This window comes from Grampus griseus (genome assembly GCF_964374135.1).
Source record: "Grampus griseus genome assembly, chromosome: 1".
NCBI classification, from domain to species: Eukaryota; Metazoa; Chordata; class Mammalia; order Artiodactyla; family Delphinidae; genus Grampus; species Grampus griseus.
Window position 1 is genome coordinate 158,759,674 of NC_139017.1, and position 18,162 is coordinate 158,777,835.

General features: G+C 40.0%; 1 protein-coding gene across 1 annotated transcript in view; it reads left to right on the forward strand.

Annotated features, from left to right (window-relative positions):
• SNRNP40 (small nuclear ribonucleoprotein U5 subunit 40) overlaps positions 1 to 18,162 on the forward strand; it is a 37,268-nt gene that overhangs the window by 2,004 nt on the left and 17,102 nt on the right. Inside the window, exons 2-5 of the mRNA XM_082679154.1 lie at positions 911 to 1,040; positions 2,281 to 2,374; positions 4,011 to 4,176; positions 16,177 to 16,299. Of these exons, the coding sequence (XP_082535280.1) occupies positions 911 to 1,040; positions 2,281 to 2,374; positions 4,011 to 4,176; positions 16,177 to 16,299 (513 nt within the window). The remainder of the gene's footprint in view (positions 1 to 910; positions 1,041 to 2,280; positions 2,375 to 4,010; positions 4,177 to 16,176; positions 16,300 to 18,162) is intronic.

Consider the following 18,162-nt stretch of genomic DNA (forward strand, 5'->3'; position numbering starts at 1 on the left):
GGTAGGGTGCTGCTTGAGCTTGAGTGTTCCAGGAAAGACTTTCTGGAGAGGAAACATTTGAAAGGAGCCACACATAGGAAGATCTAGGGGAAGGGGGTTCCTGTCAGGGGCAACAACAAGTGTAAAAGATCCTGAGGCAGAAATTAGTTTAATGTGTTTGAACAGTTAAAAGTTGGGTATAGGGCTTCCCTGGTGATGCAGTGGTTGAGAATCCACCTGCCAATGCAGGGGACACAGGTTTGAGCCCTGGTCCAGGAAGATCCCATATGCTGCGGAGCAACTAAGCGCACGCGCCACAACTGCTGAGCCTGCGCTCTAGAGCCCATGAGCCACAACTACTGAGCCCGCATGCCACAAGTACTGAAGCCCACGCGCCTAGAGCTCGTGCTCCACAACGAGAAAAGCCACTGCAATGAGAAGTCGCGTACCGCAACAAAAAGTAGCCCCTGCTCACGGCAACTAGAGAAAGCCCGCACGCAGCAACGAAGACCTAACGCAGCCAAAAATAAATAATTTAATTAATTAATTAATTTTTAAAAAATGATGTAGGACAATGATAAGACAAAAATATGGGCACTCAGCCTAAGAAATGAGGTCAAACTTGAAAGGAGGCAAGCAGGCAACTGAGCGCTCGAATTTAAAAACTAACTAACTAAATAAAAGTTGGGTATGGGATGGGAGCACAGTGAGGGAGGAAGAGAGTTAGTATAACAGATAGACACTGGAAACTTCAGCAGGAGAGTATAAAATTGGAGACATAAGTTATGTGCGAAGAGTTGTCATTCTCTAAATCAGGAGAAATACACTCAATCAGTTTCCCTTGTCTTCTCCTTATACTCCCCATTCCCTGACCTTTCAGTCTCCTTTGCCTGTATGTAGTGACTACTCTGTACTTCTCTCTTTTGTTTAGGGGCCTCCAAGATGTTCCTCCCTTCAAGCCCCAATCATGCTTCTCTCAGGACATGAAGGGGAAGTGTATTGCTGCAAGTTTCACCCCAATGGATCCACTTTAGCATCTGCAGGATTTGACCGACTGATATGTAAGGCATAGTTTTTGAATCTGGAGTAATTGCTGTCTGCCAAATAGTGATTACTTTTTAAAACCTTCAGTGCCATAGAGAGTATAAGTCTAAGTTGGTCACATAACAAAGTATGTGGCTAATATGCTAAAATAGGGTCATGAAATGCTGAATGATTTTGGGTGGAGAACTCAGGGTCCATGTGGTAAATACAGAAGGAATTACGTTACCAGTTGGAAAGTGAGTCGCTCTAGTTTGAGAACATTGTCCTCATGGAGGCAAATCTCGAGCTGATTTAGCAAGACTGGAGATCTAGGCTTAACAGGCTAATGGGAGTAAAGAGGAGAGAGATAACTTTTTCCCAGAGATATTGAGGCTCTCCTCTTGATCCATTCCCTCAGAATCTTAGCATTTGGAAAGGAAGGAGGGAGTCCTGACGTGGCAACTCACTTGGATAATCTACCTGTCCGTCAATAGGATCTGCTACCTGATTCTCAGCTACTAGTCAAGAAGAGTCTTTTGGCTCTTTGCTTATAACTGTGCCTCAGGGTGGATGATGTCTGCTTTGATTTTGGTGTTCTGGTTCTGTGTTCCTTAAACTTACTAGTGGCCAAGTCTCTGGAAGGCTTAAGGATCTTTGCAGAACATACTTGAACTACTGATTTGCTTAATTTCATTGAACAAACTAGAAACAGTTTTATCAGCAGGAAAATAACTCTAAATACCTTATTGTGTATAGAGTGTTCCTTAATAACACTCATCAAACTTCACTCTGTGCTGGACCAAGCTCCCTAAGGATTGGAGCTGTGTCTATTCATTTACCTTATTTTACTCCAGCACCTGGCATAGGTATTTAGTACATTTGCAATGAGTGAATGTAGTATAAAGTCGTTCTCCTATGACCTTCAAGTCAGTTGCAGCTTCCAGAGTTTCCCATAAGTACCATCATTTTGCAGTCTGCTTCTACTCATAGCAGACAGTAGCTGTGAGTGCCAACTTTTTAAAAGTACAGGAGAAACACTTAAGATTTAAAAAATTATAGCCATTAACTAAAATGTTTTTATTTTATGCAATGTGAAAATATTGCATTATTTTTGTTTTAATGTGAAGAAAATTGATCTAGCTAATAGAACTAATAGTGTTCCAAAGGAGTATAATTTCAGAACTGTTGTTCTAGTGAATTCATAAGTACCCTTTCCATGGCCAATAGTGAGTTTTCTTTTGCCTAGTAATGCTCACAGAACCCCTGTCGCCCTAACAGTGTTGTGGAATGTCTATGGTGACTGCGATAACTATGCTACATTGAAGGGACACAGTGGAGCAGTGATGGAACTGCATTATAACACAGACGGCAGGTGAGTATTCTGCATAGTGGGTGACAACTGCTTCTTATAGTAATTCTTGGCATCCTTTCACATTTCATCCCTGAGTTTTCTCTCAGGAGACTGTGCTGTCAAAAACTACTGCGTTTTATGGACTTGAAGACACGGGGAAGAGGAAGGGTAAGCTGGGACAAAGTGAGAGAGTGGCATGGACACATATACACTACCAAATGTAAAATAGATGGCTAGTGGGAAGCAGCCACATAGCACAGGGACATCAGCTCGGTGCTTTGTGTCCACCTAGAGGGGTGGGATAGGGAGGGTGGGAGGGAGACGCAAGAGGGAGTAGATATGGGGATATATGTTTATGTATAGCTTATTCACTTTGTTATACAGCAGAAACTAACACACCATTGTAAAGCAACTATACTCCAATAAAGATGTTTAAAAAGAAAAAAATCTGCGTTTTGGACAACCACTTTATTATCCTATCGCTGTAACCCAAGTAAGGTGTTATTGTTCCATGTAGGCATTTATAGACATATCACCTCTATCTAACATATCAACATCGCAGAAAAAAAAATTTTAAGACATAAAATGTAATTTACATATATAAAAATTAGCGACTTTTATTATAAAAGTAATAATAAAATAATCTATTTCAAGAAAACTCGAAAAAAAAGCAGGAAAATGACCAAATAGCCCACGTTTTTACCACTCCAAAGATAATCACTGTTAATATTATATGTTTTTCTCAAGCCTTTTTCCTATTCAAAACAGTTTGGTTTTTTTGTATATATTAGAACTACTTGTGGGAGTTCCCTGGCAGTCCAGTGGTTAGGACTCAGCGCTTTCACTGCCGTGGCCTGGGTTCAGTCCTGGTCGGGGAACTAAGATCCCACAAGCCACACAGCGCAGCCAAATTTAAAAAAAAAGAACTACTTGTACAATCTTGTCTGCTGCTTTTTACCCTTAACGTTATTCACCTGTCATATCTGTTTACTATAACATACTATTTATTATAAATATTTTAACAATTGCATAACTTCAGAATAACTACAGATAATATAAAAATGTGGTTATACAAAGTTAATTAATCCCATTCAGTATTTCAGTAAACATTTATTGTTTTACAGCTCTGACCCCTAAAAATTTTAGGGTTCCCTGAACAACTGGGTGCATAGCCTTGTATAAATTTTTCCTATTTGAGTAAAGAAAGCATTGTAAATTCAATCATAACTTAGAAATCAGCCTCAGAGACAAAACCTTTTGAGTTTTAGAGAAAGAGAGTTACCAAGCCATTGGGTCAGGAATTGCTGCAGTGTGTCTCACCTCTACAGCAGGGAGTGATTAAACATTTCCAAGTGGAAGGATGTGTAAAGTGTTGTATATCAAAAAGGAGGGAAAGATTGAGAAGACTGCTGTATTAGATGTATAATGTGGGGACTGACAGGGAAATTTTTTTTACATTTCGTAGAGCAGACCTTATAACTGGGTCTAGAGCATGATTAGGATTTTGTTATGTAAGGTGAGGCATTCCAGCATCAGGTGCCAAGCTGTCAGAGCACATGTTAGTGATCTTGAAAACTGGCACGTTTTGGCAAGTGGAGAAGATAGATTGCTATTCCTTGTCTTCACTTATTTTTTTGTTCTTCCTCTCACCTTCTAGTATGCTCTTCTCAGCATCCACAGATAAAACTGTGGCGGTGTGGGATAGTGAAACAGGCGAGAGAGTTAAAAGACTGAAGGGGCACACTTCCTTTGTGAATTCCTGTTATCCGGCCAGGAGGGGTCCCCAGCTTGTCTGCACTGGCAGTGACGACGGTACAGTCAAGGTGGGTGTTGTCTGTCTGTGTGTTGAGGGTTTCTGAGGTGACATAATGTGAACCTTATCTTGTCTTCCCACCTGTGCTTTACCCACCTCTCCACAACTTTGTTTCATCAGACATTTCCCAAAACAGACACTATTTAAAATATGTTTAAAATAATAAGCAGTTAAGGGTTTTTTCTTTTTTTAGGTATCATATAGAATAATATTACAACTGTTGAACCATTGTGACTTGGAATAAAGTGGACCACCATCCAAGAATAATTGGATTCTTGACTTAGCTGTTTACTTAATTGTGTGACCATAGGCAGTTCACTTTTCTGATCCTCAGCTTATCAGTCTTCAGAACACTGACAATAATATACATGTCTTACAAGACTGTTGTGTAATTATAGTCAGTATAATAAAAAGGTTTTATATACTGACTATACAGTACGTGGTTTTAGTAACAGGATGGGGTATTAAAAGTCATTTAGTCCAATGATTGCTGACCTGTATGCATATCAGAATTACGTGAAGAACGTGCTAAAAATACCCAGATTCTGGTTTAGTAGGTCTGGAATGGGATTTTTTTTGTTTTGTTACTGGGTATTTGTTGCTGCAGGTGGGCTTTCTCTAGTTGCGGGGAGCAGGGGCTACTGTTCATTGCAGTGCGTGGGCTTCTCATTGCGGTGGCTTCTCTTGTTGTGGAGCATGGGTTCTAGGTGTATGGGCTTCAGTAGTTGTGGCACGCGGGCTCAGTAGTTGTGGCGCACTGGCTTAGTTGCTCCGCAGCATGTGGGATCCTCCCGGACCAGGGCTCGAACCCGTGTCCCCTGCATTGGCAGGCGGATTCTTAACCACTCTGCCACCAGGGAAGTCCCAAGACTTTATTTTTTTTAGAGCAGTTTTAGGTTCACTGCAAAGTTGAGGGAAAGGTGCAGAGATTTCCTGTATATCCACTGCCCCCACCATGGATAGCTTCCCCCACCAGAGTGGTACCTTTGTTACAACTGATGAACCTACATTGACATGTCATTATCACCCAAAGTCCATAGTTTACATTAGGGTTCACTTTTAGTGGTGTACATTCTGTGGGTTTGGACAGATGTGTAATGACATGTATCTGGCACTATGGTATCATACAGAGTATTTCAACTGCCCTAAAAATCCTTTATGTTCCACCTATTCATTCCTCTCAACCCCAGGGAACCACTGATCTTTTTGCTGTCTCCTTAGTTTTGCCTTTTCCAGAATGTCATATATAGGTAGACTCGTAAAGTGTATAGACTTTAAAGATTGGCTTTTTTCACCTAGTAATATGCATTTAAGATTCCTCCGTGTTTTTTCATGGCTTAATAGTGCATTTCTTTTCAGTGCTGAATAATATTCCATTGTTGGATGTACCACAGTTTATTTATCCATTCACCTACTGAAGGACATCTTGGTTGCTTCCAAGTTTTGGCAATTATGAATAAAGCTGCTCTAAACATCTGTGTGTAGGTTTTTGTGTGGACCTAAGGTTTTAACTCTTTGGGTAAATACTAAGAAGCACAATTGCTGGATTGTGCAGTAAAGGTTTTGTAAGAAACTGCCAAACTGTCTTCCAAGGTGGCTGCACCATTTTTTCTTCCTACCAGCAATGAATGAGTGTTCCTTTGTTCCCCATCCTAGTCTGCATTTGGTGTTGTTAGTGTTTCAGATTTTGGCCTTTCTAATAGGTGTGTAGTAGTATCTTACTTTTTGTTTTACTTTGCATTTTCCCAATGATGTATGATGTAGAACATCTTCTTTTTTCCAGTTTTATTGAGAATAATTGACATACATCACTGTACAAATTTAAGGCATGCAGCAAGATGGTTCGATTTACATATATTGTGAAATGATTATCAGTAGATTTGACCAACATCTATCTTCTCATATAGATACAACAAAAAGGAAAAAAACGGGAAAATTTTTTTCTTGTGATGAGAGCCCTTAAGATATACTGTCTTAACTTTTCTATATATCGTATAGCAGTGTTAGCTATAGTCATCATATTGTACGTTACATCCCTAGTACTTATGTATCTTATAACTAGAAATTTGTACTTTTTACCACCTTCCTCCAATTCCCACTTCTTCTACCCTCCTCCTCTGGTAACACAATGTTGAGCATCTTTGCATATGCTTATTTGCCATCTGTGTACTTCTTTGGTGAGGTATCTGTTAAGTTCTTTAGCTCAATTTTTGATCTGGTTGTTTGTTATTGTTTTGTTTTTTTAATAAATTTATTTATTTATTTATTTTTGGCTGCGTTGGGTCTTCATTGCTGCATGCGGGCCTTCTCTAGTTACGGAGAGCGGGGGCTACTCTTCGTTGCGGTGCGTGGGCTTCTCATTGTGGTGGCTTCTCGTTGCAGAACACAGGCTCTAGGCACGCGGGCTTCGGTAGTTGTGGTATGCAGGCTCAGTAGTTGTGGCTCATGGGCTCTAGAGCGCAGGCTCAGTAGTTGTGGCACACGGGCTTAGTTGCTTCGCGGCATGTGGGATCTTCCCAGACCAGGGCTCGAACCTGTGTCCCCTGCATTGGCAGGCGGATTCTTAACCACTGTACCACCAGGGAAGTCCGTGTTTGTTATTGTTGAATTTAAGAGTTCTTTACTGTGTTTTGGATAATAGTCCTTTAACAGATGTGTCTTTTGCAAATATTTTCTCAACAGTCTGTAGCTTGTCCTCTAATTTTCTTGACATTTTCTTTCACAGGGAAGTTTTTAATGTTAATGAAGTTCAGCTTATCAATGATTTCTTTCATAGATTGTGCTTTTGGTGTTATATCTAAAAGTCATCACCATACCCTAGGTCACCTAAGTTTTCTTCTGTGTTACTTTCTAGGAGTTTAATATTTTACATATAGGTCTGTGATCTATTTTGAGTTAATTTTTGTGAAAGGTGCAAAAAAATATTCATTTTTTTTTAACATGTGGACATACAGTTGTTCCAGCACCATTTGTTGAAGAAACTGTCTTTGCTCCATTGTATTGCCTTTGCTCCTTTGTCAAAGATCAATTGACTGTATTTATGGGGGTCTATTTCTAGGCCTTTTATTCTCTTCCATTGATCTATTTGTCAGTTCTTTTGCCAATATCACACTGTCTTGATTACTAGCTTTATAGTAAATCCTGAAGTTGGGTAGTGTCAGTCCTCCAGCTTTGTTGTCCAATATTGTATTGGCAAGTTGGGGTCTTTTGCCTTTCCAGATAAACTCCAATTTGTTGATATCCGTGAAGTAACTTACTGGAATTTTGGTTGACATTGCATTGATCAGTATGATTGATCTATAGATCAAATTGGGAAGAACTGACATCTTGACAATGCTGAGTCTTCCTACCTGTGAACATGGAATATCTCTCCATTTATTTCGTTCTACTTTGATTTCATTCATTAGAGTTTTTAAGTTTTCTGCATAGAGATCGTGTACAGATTTTGTTACATTTACACCTAAGTATTTCTCTTTTTTTGGATGCTAATGTCAATGGTATTGTGTTTTTTAGAATCAGAATGTTAAATGTGTTCCTCAAGTGATTTGATGTAGCAGGTATGACATTTTGGGAGCCACTGATCTCCTCCAGCATCCTCACTTTACAGATGAGGAAAATGAGGCCTAGAAATAGTAACCTACTTCAGGGGCACACAGGACACGCTGCTTTGTAGTACCATTTTATTCTTTCTTTGGCACTAGTTTTTGACTCTGGATTTTTTTTTTTAATGATTAAACAGGGAGGGATTTCAAAGGAGAACATCTGAGAAATCACACTCAACTTGTGATTGTTTGTTGCTTTTTTAAATGAATTTGCTTTTTTTCATAATTAAAGGTGGTGACACTCACCTACTGGATTATCTGCTTTGAGATGTTTTCTACTAAATGGTCTTGTAATAAACAATCACTTGGGCCCCTTGATGCTTGGCTGAGAGTCTGTGGCTTAGGAATAACTACCAGAGGTCTTTTTGTTTTGTTTTGTTTTGTTTTGTTTTTGTTTTTTAATAGGTTTATTTTCCTTTTTGTTGAGAGAATTATAGATTCTCATGCTGTTCTAAGAGATAATACAGAGATCCCATTTACTCTTCACCCAGTTTTCAGCAACGTTAACTTGTCTCATAACTATAAAAGGTGACATTGCTATGATCCCTCAATCTTGTTCAGATTTCACAAGTTTCGCATGAAATTCCCAGAGATCTTAACGTAGGTGTACTATAGTTGGAGAGACCTAACAGCTGATTTGCTAATTGGCATTTCAAAAGGCAGAGGCAAGAGTGCCCTAATGAATTTTGTTAACAAACATTTATTGAGGGCTTGCTATGGTAACCATCTAGGAACTTATTCTTTTCTCTTTTTTTGGCTGTGGTGGGTCTTAGTTGTGGCACGTGGGATCTTTGTTGCGGCATGCAGCATCTTTTAGTTGCAGCATGCAGGATCTAGTTCCCTGACCAGGGATCAAATGTGGGCCCCCCTGCATTGGGAGCGTGAAGTCTTAACCCTGGACCACTAGGGAAGTCCTTAGGAACTTATTCTTGTTTAGTTTCACCTTTTCTTCTTTTATCTTTTCTCTGACTTTGTTTCATTTTGTCTTTGTGCTCATATTTATCTTTCCATCTCTCCTTAGCTTTTTCTTTTTCTACTACCTTCCATTGTATACGTTCTTTTCTTTTCTACTCTTTCCTTCTTTCAGTTTCTTGCTTCTCTTCTCCCTTAATTAAACATGGTTTGAAATAATCATGCTCAAGGCAGTATTTATTTTCAAGGCAGTATTTTTTAAATGTGCAATATATCACATTACTTAAAGTGACTTTTTAACCAGTTCTTTATTTTTAATTTCAATATATTATTTATATAATTATTGCTTCATTGAACAGCCTTTTACATATGGCTTTTAGTTACTTGCCAAGTTGGAATGCTTTATTGTTGCTTTCTGTTGCTAGGTTTATAACTATAGGAGTTTAATAACTTGTGCTTATCTAAGAAGGAATATGTCATGTTTCTTATTTGTCAGAGTTCTCAACAGAAAGCAGAGGTTTCAATAACTCTTGTATTTTTCAGTCTAGAAGTGGTATCCTCAGCATTGTCCATACCAGTCTTTTCAAACCATTTTCAGCAATCCATTCTTTCTTCTAATGAAGCAATTAAGTGAAATCATATATGTTATTCCCTTTTACAAACAATTCAAGTCCTGGTACCATTACATAGACCGAAGTAGGAAAGGTGTTTGGGTTAGAGGTGGGGATAGGCCAAAGTGTCCCAGAGTGGTGTGTCAGAACCCAAGTGAGATGAAAGGAGAGCATCCACACTGGATGGGGGAGTATCCGCATCCAGTGTAGGGAGATGGAAACTGCATAGGGTAAGGAGGGCATCCACACAGCACGAGGTAGATGGCCCAATGTGGGGAACCGGAGGGAGGAGCCCAGCATGGAGAGTCAGTGTCGTAGCAGGGTCAAAGAGTCATCTACACGTTGGTGTGGGGGAGACAGTGGGTGTCAGAGCCTGAGTTGAGGGTGCCCACACAGGGTGGGAGCAGTTCAGGTAGGGAGTCTGAGTCTGAGCAGACTCAGACAAGGATGGAGTCCCTGAGGAAGGGCAGCCTGGAAAGTGGTATTAGAGCCAGAGCAGAGTGAAGAGAGCGTTCACACAGAGGGGTCACCCAAATGGGGTGAGGAGGGGTTTCACATAGAATCAGCCCAGAATGGGAGTCACATTCAAACAGGGAAAGAGGACATCCATGCAGGAGACAGCTGGAAGAGGATGTAGGAGATTGGTTACATACAGGAAGCCTGATCAAATAAGTAAATATAATAAGTATAATGGGGGGCAGATTTCTCACTGTCAGAGAAAGGATTTACCAATACAGAAAGAGAAAACTAAAATGCATCTTGTGTTGTCAGTATCGAATTCAGAGTATCAGTGTGAGCTCACGACATTCAATATATAAACAGATAAGTGTAGGAAAAAAAATTAGATGTAAATGTGTGTTTGTAGATGTATGTGTGTGCACCTATGTATGCATATATTGCTTAACTGTCCACTTAGAGGGTCTAGGAACAACAACACCCCAAAACCAATGAGCACATCTACTATATAGGTCTTGGCCTTTAAATACCATTTTCCACTAAAAGGGCTCCTTATTTCAGGTCTGGGCCGGGAAAGTACACGGTGGGCCTAGGATGTCTTATGCAAAAAAGCTTGCCAGAGGAATCTCTTAAATGATCAAATTGAATGTTATGGGAGTTCCCTGGTAGTCTATTGGTTAGGATTCAGCACTTTCACTGCCATGGCCTGGGTTCAATCCCTGGTCGGGGAACTGAAATACTGCAAGCCATGTGGTGCAGCCAAAATTTAAAAGAAAAAAAAATGTTTTGAATGTTTTTAGTAATGGGACAAATGAAAATTGTGAGCCACTCGATAGGATACAATGAAAATACAACATCACTTCAGTATAGTCCTGCCAAATAACTTGAATCTAATCATGAGAAAACATCCGACACACAAATTGAGGAACATTACTGTCCTATAATCTTGCGAAACGTCAAGGTTATGAAACTCCAGGAAAGTCTAAGAAACTCTTCCTGGCTGAAGGAGACTAAAGAAACATGACAGCTAAATTTAACATATGGGGACTTCCCTGGTGGTCCAGTGGCCAAGACTCTGCACTCCCAATGCAGGGGGCCCGGGTTCGATCCCTGGTCAGGGAACTAGATCCCACATTCTGCAACTAAGAGTTCGCGTGCTGCAACTAAAGATCCCGCGTGCCGCAACTAAGACCCGGCGCAGCCAAATAAATACATAAGTATTTACAAATAAATAAATAAATAAATTCAACATATGATTCTGAACTGAATCCTTTTGCAATAAAAGACCCTATTGGGACAAGTGGTGAAACTTGAATGAGATCTGAGGATGATAGTAATGTATGGGTGTTAGTTTCTTGATTCTGATGGTTGTGTTGAGATTGCGTAGGAGAACATCTTGTGAGACAAGCGCACTAAATATACTGAAGTATTTAGGAGTGTCAGGGCATTAGGTCAGCAACTCAAATGATTTAGGCAAAAAAATGTTCTCGTTTACAATTTTTTTGGTAAGTGAATATTTCAGAATAAAATAATCTTTTAAAAATTTTGGTTGTGTGGAACTAAAATTCTGAAATATTTGAATCAAGCTTTAAGTGGCTACCATAGCTTTTACGATAAAGACAGATTGATTTGACCTGAGTAGAGAATATTTGTTAAGACAGAGATTGTAGTAAGTCTGGTAAGATGTGAGAGCTAGATTATCAAGACCTTGAATTCCAAGCTAAGAGGTTTGGACTTCATTCTATAGCCAGAGAGTTTGATGGGTAAGGATTGGCTGTTGGGTCTCTAGAAGAGGAGTGAAGCAGTCTTTTTGCATCATCGATCTGAGTAACACTAAGCCTTTTTTAGTTCATGTTTCCATCAATGAAGTAGAAACTACTTTTCATCCTAAACCATGAGAATTGGAAAGAAGAGGTATCTTGGCACAGGGACAACTCATATTCTACTTGTTTACCACAGGATTGAATTTAAACCCCTGGCCTTTACTATGATTCCATGGTTGATTTCTTTTTTTTATGACAACCCTTTAAAACCTAGAACAGGGGCTTTCCTGGTGGCGCAGTGGTTGAGAGTCCACCTGCCAATGCAGGGGACACGGGTTCGTGCCCCGGTCCGGGAAGATCCCACATGCCGTGGAGCGGCTGGGCCCGTGAGCCATGGCCGCTGAGCCTGCGCGTCTGGAGCCTGTGCTCCGCAGCAGGAGAGGCCACAGCAGTGAGAGGCCCGCGTACCGTAAAAAAAAAAAAAAAATTAAAACCTAGAACATAGTCACCCCAAAGTCTTTCTCTTCTGAATGAAATGACCCATACTCTTAAGACATTTCCTCATGGTTCTTCTCAAGTCTGTCAGTCATTTACTGAACCATATTTAAGGACCTACTATCCACACTTTAAAAATGTAGACCCATGTTGTATTGTAAGTTTATTATTTAAAAAAAAATAGAAACCAATTGGTTAGTTGGAGTATGAGAATCTAGAGTTGTTATACCTAATCTTCATCTTTCTTCCTCTTCTATTATTAATGAATCAAGCCCCCATTAAAAGTAAGTGTTGGGAATTCCCTGGTGGTCCAGTGGTTAGGACTCCACGCTCTCACTGCGGAGGGCCCGGTTGCAATCCCTGGTCAGGGAACTAAGTTCCCAGGAGCTGCGAGGGATGGCCAAAAAAAAAAACAGAACTAAAAAAAAATGTTAATTTTTTTAAACAAGCATATATTACTTTAGTTATTATAAGGAATGAGCGCACGTTTTGGTACTTTTAAATTAATGCAATGTTAACGTAATAGAATCAAACGGTACTAAAATCTAGTCCTCATTTTGCTGTTGACTTCCTAGGTATTCTTCATCAAGTCATTTCCTTCTTTGAGCTTTAGTTTCCTCATCTAGGTAGTTTATGCACAGTAACTTAAATATTTTTATCACAACCAACATTAAGGAATACATTTTATACTATGGTCTAGTATATATTCCTTTCAGTATGTCTTATATGTGAATGAACCAACCCATTCTATATGTGACATTCTCTGATATCTCCCATAATTTTTTTAATTGAGGTAAAATTCACATGAAATCCACTGTTTTAACCTTTAAAAAGTGTACAATTCAGTGGCTTTTAGTACATTCACAGTGTTGTGTGACCATCACCACAATCCCATACCAGAACATTTCCATCATCCCCCAAAAGAATCCCCATACCCATTACGCAAGTCATTACTTTTCCTCTGCCTTCCAGCCCCTGGCAACTACTAATCTATTTCTGTCTCTATGGGTTTGCCTATTCTGGACATTTCATATAAATAGAATCATACGGTATGCGGCCTTTTGTGTCTGGTTTCTTTCACTCAGTGTATGGTTTCAGGGTTCATCCATGTTGTATTGTTATCAGTACTTCATTCCTTTTTATGGCTAAATAATATTCCACTGTATAGCTATACCATCTTTTGCTTATCCATTCCTCGGTTGATGGATATTGAGTTGTTTCTACTTTTTTACCTATCATGAACAATTCTGCTACAAACATTCATGTACAAGTTTTTGTTTGAACAACTGTTTTCGTTTCTCTTGGGTATATATCTCGGAGTGGGACTGCTGAGTCATATGGTAACTCTTTGTTTAATAAGGAACGTCCAGACTTTTCCATAGCAGCCACATCATTTTATATTCCCAACAGCAATGTGTAAGGGTTCTAATTTCTCCACATTGTCACCAATACTTGTTATTTTCTGTGTTTGTGTGTTTTAATTATAACCATCCTAGTGAGTGTGAAGTGATACCTAATTATTGTTTTGACTTGCATTTCCCAAATAATTTGTGATATTGAGCATCTTTCTATGTGCTTATATCTTCTAAAGAGAAATGTTTACTCGGGTCCTTTTGCCCATTTATTAATTGGGCTCTTTGTGGTTTTGATGCTAAATTATAAGATTATTTATATTTATTTATAAATCTTATAAATTATAAGATTTATTTATTCTGGATACTAGACCTTTATCAGATATATGTTTTGCAAATATTTTCTCCCACTGTTGGTTGTCTTCTCATTTTCTTGATAAATATCCTTTAATGTACAAAAGTCTTTAATTTTTATGAAGTCTGATTTATCTGTTTTCTTTTGTCACTTGTGCTTTTGGTGTCATATCTAATAATTCATTGCCAAATTCAGGGTCATGAAGATTTACCCCTATGTTTCCCTCTAAGAATTTTATGATTTTAGCTTTTACATTTAGGTCTTTGATCCATGTCAAGTTAATTTTTGCATGTGTGAGGTAAGGGTCTACTTCATTCTTTTGCATGTAGTTATCCACTTGTCCCAGCACCATTTGTTGAAAGACTGTTTTTTTCTTCTGTACGGGCAATACTTTTTTGCTTCTTTTCATGCCTCATAATTTTTTGTTGAAAACTGAACGTTTGAATATTATAGTGTGGCAACTCTGGAAATTAGATGCTCTCCAGAGTCTGTTGTTGCTCTTTTTTTTTTTAAATAAATTTATTTATTTTATTTTTGGCTGCGTTGGGTCTTCGTTGCGGTTCGCGGGCTTCTCGCGGCGACTTCTCTTGTTGGGGAGCACAGGCTCTAGGTGCATGGGCTTCAGTAGTTGTGGTGCGAGGGCTCAGTAGTTGTGGCGCATGGGCTTAGTTGCTCCGCAGCATGTGAGATCTTCCCGGGCCAGGGATTGAACCCATTTTCCTGCATTGGCAGGTGGATTCTTAACCACTGTAACACCAGGGAAGTCCCTGTTGTTGCTCCTTTTTTTTTTTTTAATAAATTTATTTATTTTATTTTTGGCTGCGTTGGGTCTTTGCTGCTGCACGCAGGCTTTTCTCTAGTTGCGGTGAGTGGGGGCTACTCTTTGTTGCAATGTGCGGGCTTCTTATTGTGGTGGCTTCTCTTGTTGCAGAGCACAGGCTCTAGGCGTGCGGGCTTCAGTAGTTGCAGCACATGGGCTCGGTAGTTGTGGCTCGCGGGCTCTAGAGTGCAGGCTCAGTAGATGTGGCACACGGGTTTAGTTGCTCCGTGGCATGTGGGATCTTCCCGGACCAGGTATCGAACCCATGTCCCCTGCATTGGCAGGCGGATTCTTAACCACTGCGCCGCCGGGGAAGCCCTGTTGCTCCTTTTTGAAGCTGTTGTTTATTTAGTGAATTTTATGAACTAGTTTTGTAAACTCTGTATTCTTTGTCATGTATAGACACTGAAATCTCTGTTTCATCAGCTTAGTGGTTCACTGACGATTCAGCAGAGATTTCCCTAAACACCTGGGGGGGCAGGGAGGACTCTTCCAGTCTTTGTAGATTGGCTCTGTGGGTGTGTTGGGGCCTGCTATCACCTCTCAGCCAGGCAGTTTACAACTCTGTATTAGCCTTCACTTCCTGCTTGTGGTCAGCAAGAGGTTGAGAGCTTAGGGCCTTCTCAGGTCTTTCCTAAGCATGTGCCCAGCCATGGCATGCAAGTGGCCTTCTAGAGTTGCAAAAATATGTCAAAGCTTTTCAAAGCCCTTATTCTCCAAACTGTCTCATTCCCCAGCCTTTCCTGTTTGCTGTTTATCCCTTGCCCCATTCAGCAGAGGCTCATGCATTTGTCTTTAAATGTTTTGGACAATTGCTTCTGCCCTGGGAGAGTTCCAAGTTAGGCAAAATAAAGTCAAACCCTTTGAGCTCAGCCATCAGGGAGCCACCAAACAGGTCCAAAAAAAAAAATTTTTTTTTTTTTTTTTTTATATTTAAACCTACAATTCTTTGAAAATGAGAAATAAGGTCCATTCTTCCTTGGGTACTTAGCAACCTATACTAGGAATGTAGGCTGTTGTCTTCAAAACTATTGCTGAGTAGGGATGGAGCCTGGATAAGTTAAAATGCTACAAAACTGTCTTACTAGGACCCAGGTGGTTTTTGTCCTCAATAAGTATTCACCTAGTTGCTGTAAACTTTAGTTTCTAGAATTCTGATAAAGTTGGTTCTGTCAGGTTTTTTTGCTGGGTATTTCTCTGCTTTTGTAGAGGGATAACCTTTGAGCATTCCCTACTCTGCCATTTTCACTGATGTAACCTCCTCTCCATATATATTTTTTAAACGTAAGTTGTAGCCCACTAATGAATTAAGATCTGCAGTTCGAAAACACTGGTCTAATATCCTTGGTGTACTAAGAACACATGAACTAATAAGCGAGGTGAAGATTTCCACTCTGAGGGCATGTTAATTATGTTTATTCAAACTTTAACAAAGGAGACTGAAAATATAACCAAAGTGATTTGTTCCACCAGCCTTCAGATATGTTGGCAAAATTATAGTCACTTCTCACCATATTAATGGGATATTCAGACAAGTTTCTGAACAGGGTCCCCATTACAGATGTTTTCATCTCCACAGTCCTTGGATTTAGGGGTATACTGTGCAATTGCTGTTACTATAGACTCTCTTGCCCTCTTTTTCAGCTTTGGGACATCCGTAAGAAAGCAGCGATCCAGACATTTCAGAACACCTACCAAGTGTTAGCTGTGACCTTCAATGACACAAGTGATCAGATTATTTCTGGTGGAATAGACAACGATATCAAGGTATGTTAGATGTTTATCTTACATTTACCTTTCACCTATCTCCACTCACAGAGGTAAATCTTTCCAAACTTCTTAGCTTTGCACTTTATGCCAACTAAATGGAAGATAAATTAGAACTTATTTTCCTTCTGTCCTGTCTTCATTGACTTCCTAAGTCAGGATTGCATTATAGCTCATGTAAATGCCATTAGGGAGTAGGCAGTTAATGTGAAGTGGGAAGTCCCTGTGTGGGAACTCCGAAAAATGAAGGGTGCATTCCCTGCCTAGAGGCATTTGAAACTTTTTTTTAAAATGTGCATTGGCCTCATGAGATAGCAGTAAATCAATTTGTGATTCTGTACCCTAATCTCTCAGTGTGTCTTTCTTTTTGAGACTATGGAAAGGAAGTTTTGGGGGGTCCATAGCTAAGAATGTGAGATGGTAATGATGTTGGAGAAAGAGGCAATAGACTACAGTGTCTAGAGGCAGTACAGTGTAGCTCAGGCTTTCAAGTAATTGACTTGGGGGTCTGTTCTCAGTTCCACTATTTTCTAGTTTTTTGTGACTTCACACTAGTTCTTTCAGCCTCTGTTTCATCATGTGTGCACCAGGAGTAATAATAATATCTATCTCATAGGGTTGTCATGGGGATTGAATGAGCCAAATTCATTGGAGCACCTCGCAGAGTTTTTGGACATAGCAAGTGCCAGTAAATATGAAATGTGTGGGGGTGGGGAGAGGCCACTCAGTTTGTGTCTACTTTTACTTATTGGCTTCCTTAGGTATTTCAAAGACTTTGACTTACCTTCTGCTTACCTTCTGAGACTAGTAACTGTTGGGTAAATACTCAACTTATGTTGTCTCTACCTAGAAATTGTACTGTATTCCCATCTCTTCTTGCCTCCTTTGCTGTTACTATGGATGGAATATCCTTTTGTCTAAAGGTAGTCCCTTAAATGGAAGGATTTCAACCTTTTTTTCCTGTCTCTGGGATCTCATGCCATCAATTTTCCCAGATCCTATATATATATATATATATATTTTTAATATTTATTTATTTATTTGGCTGTGCTGGGTCTTAGTTGCAGCACTCGGGATCTTCCTTGCAGCACTCGGGATCTTTAGTTGCAGCATGTGGGATCTAGTTCTCTGACCAGGGATCAAACCCGGGCCCCCTGCATTGGGAGCGCAGAGTCTTAAGCCACTGGACCACCAGGGAAGTCCCCCAGATCCTATATTTTTAAACAACTGTATTGCTTCTCATTAGCATTTCATTATGCTCGGGTCTTCTCTTGGTGGGGTAGGGAGTCTTCCTTCAGTTCCACATTCTCTTGTTATTGCCCTGTCAATCTTCCCCTTTACAGCCAAACTTCTTTTTTTTTTTTTTTTTTTTTGGCGGTACGTGGGCCTCTCACTGTTGTGGAGCACAGGCTCAGCGGCCATGGCTCACGGGCCTAGCTGCTCCGCGACGTATGGGATCTTCCTGGACCGGGGCACAAACCCGTGTCCCCTGTGTCGGCAGGCGGACTCTCAACCACTGCACCACCAGGGAAGCCCCAGCCAGACTTCTTGAAAGATGGTGATAGTGGTTATGATAATAGTGTTATCATTATCCTCTAATACTTAACTGTGTCGGACATTGTTCTTGGAGCTTTACTTTATTAATTCATTTAAGCCTCACAACAATCCTTTGACATAAGTACTACTAATGCCGTTTTACCAGCGAAGAAACTGAGCTAAGAGAGGCACAATAACCCGAGGCTGTACAGCTAATAAGCGATGAGACCTCAGTTCAAAATGCAGAGTTTGGTTCCAGAGTCCTGCTCTTATTTAATACCTGTGAGAAATCCCCTGAATATTTCCCACACTCACTGTCTCTAATGC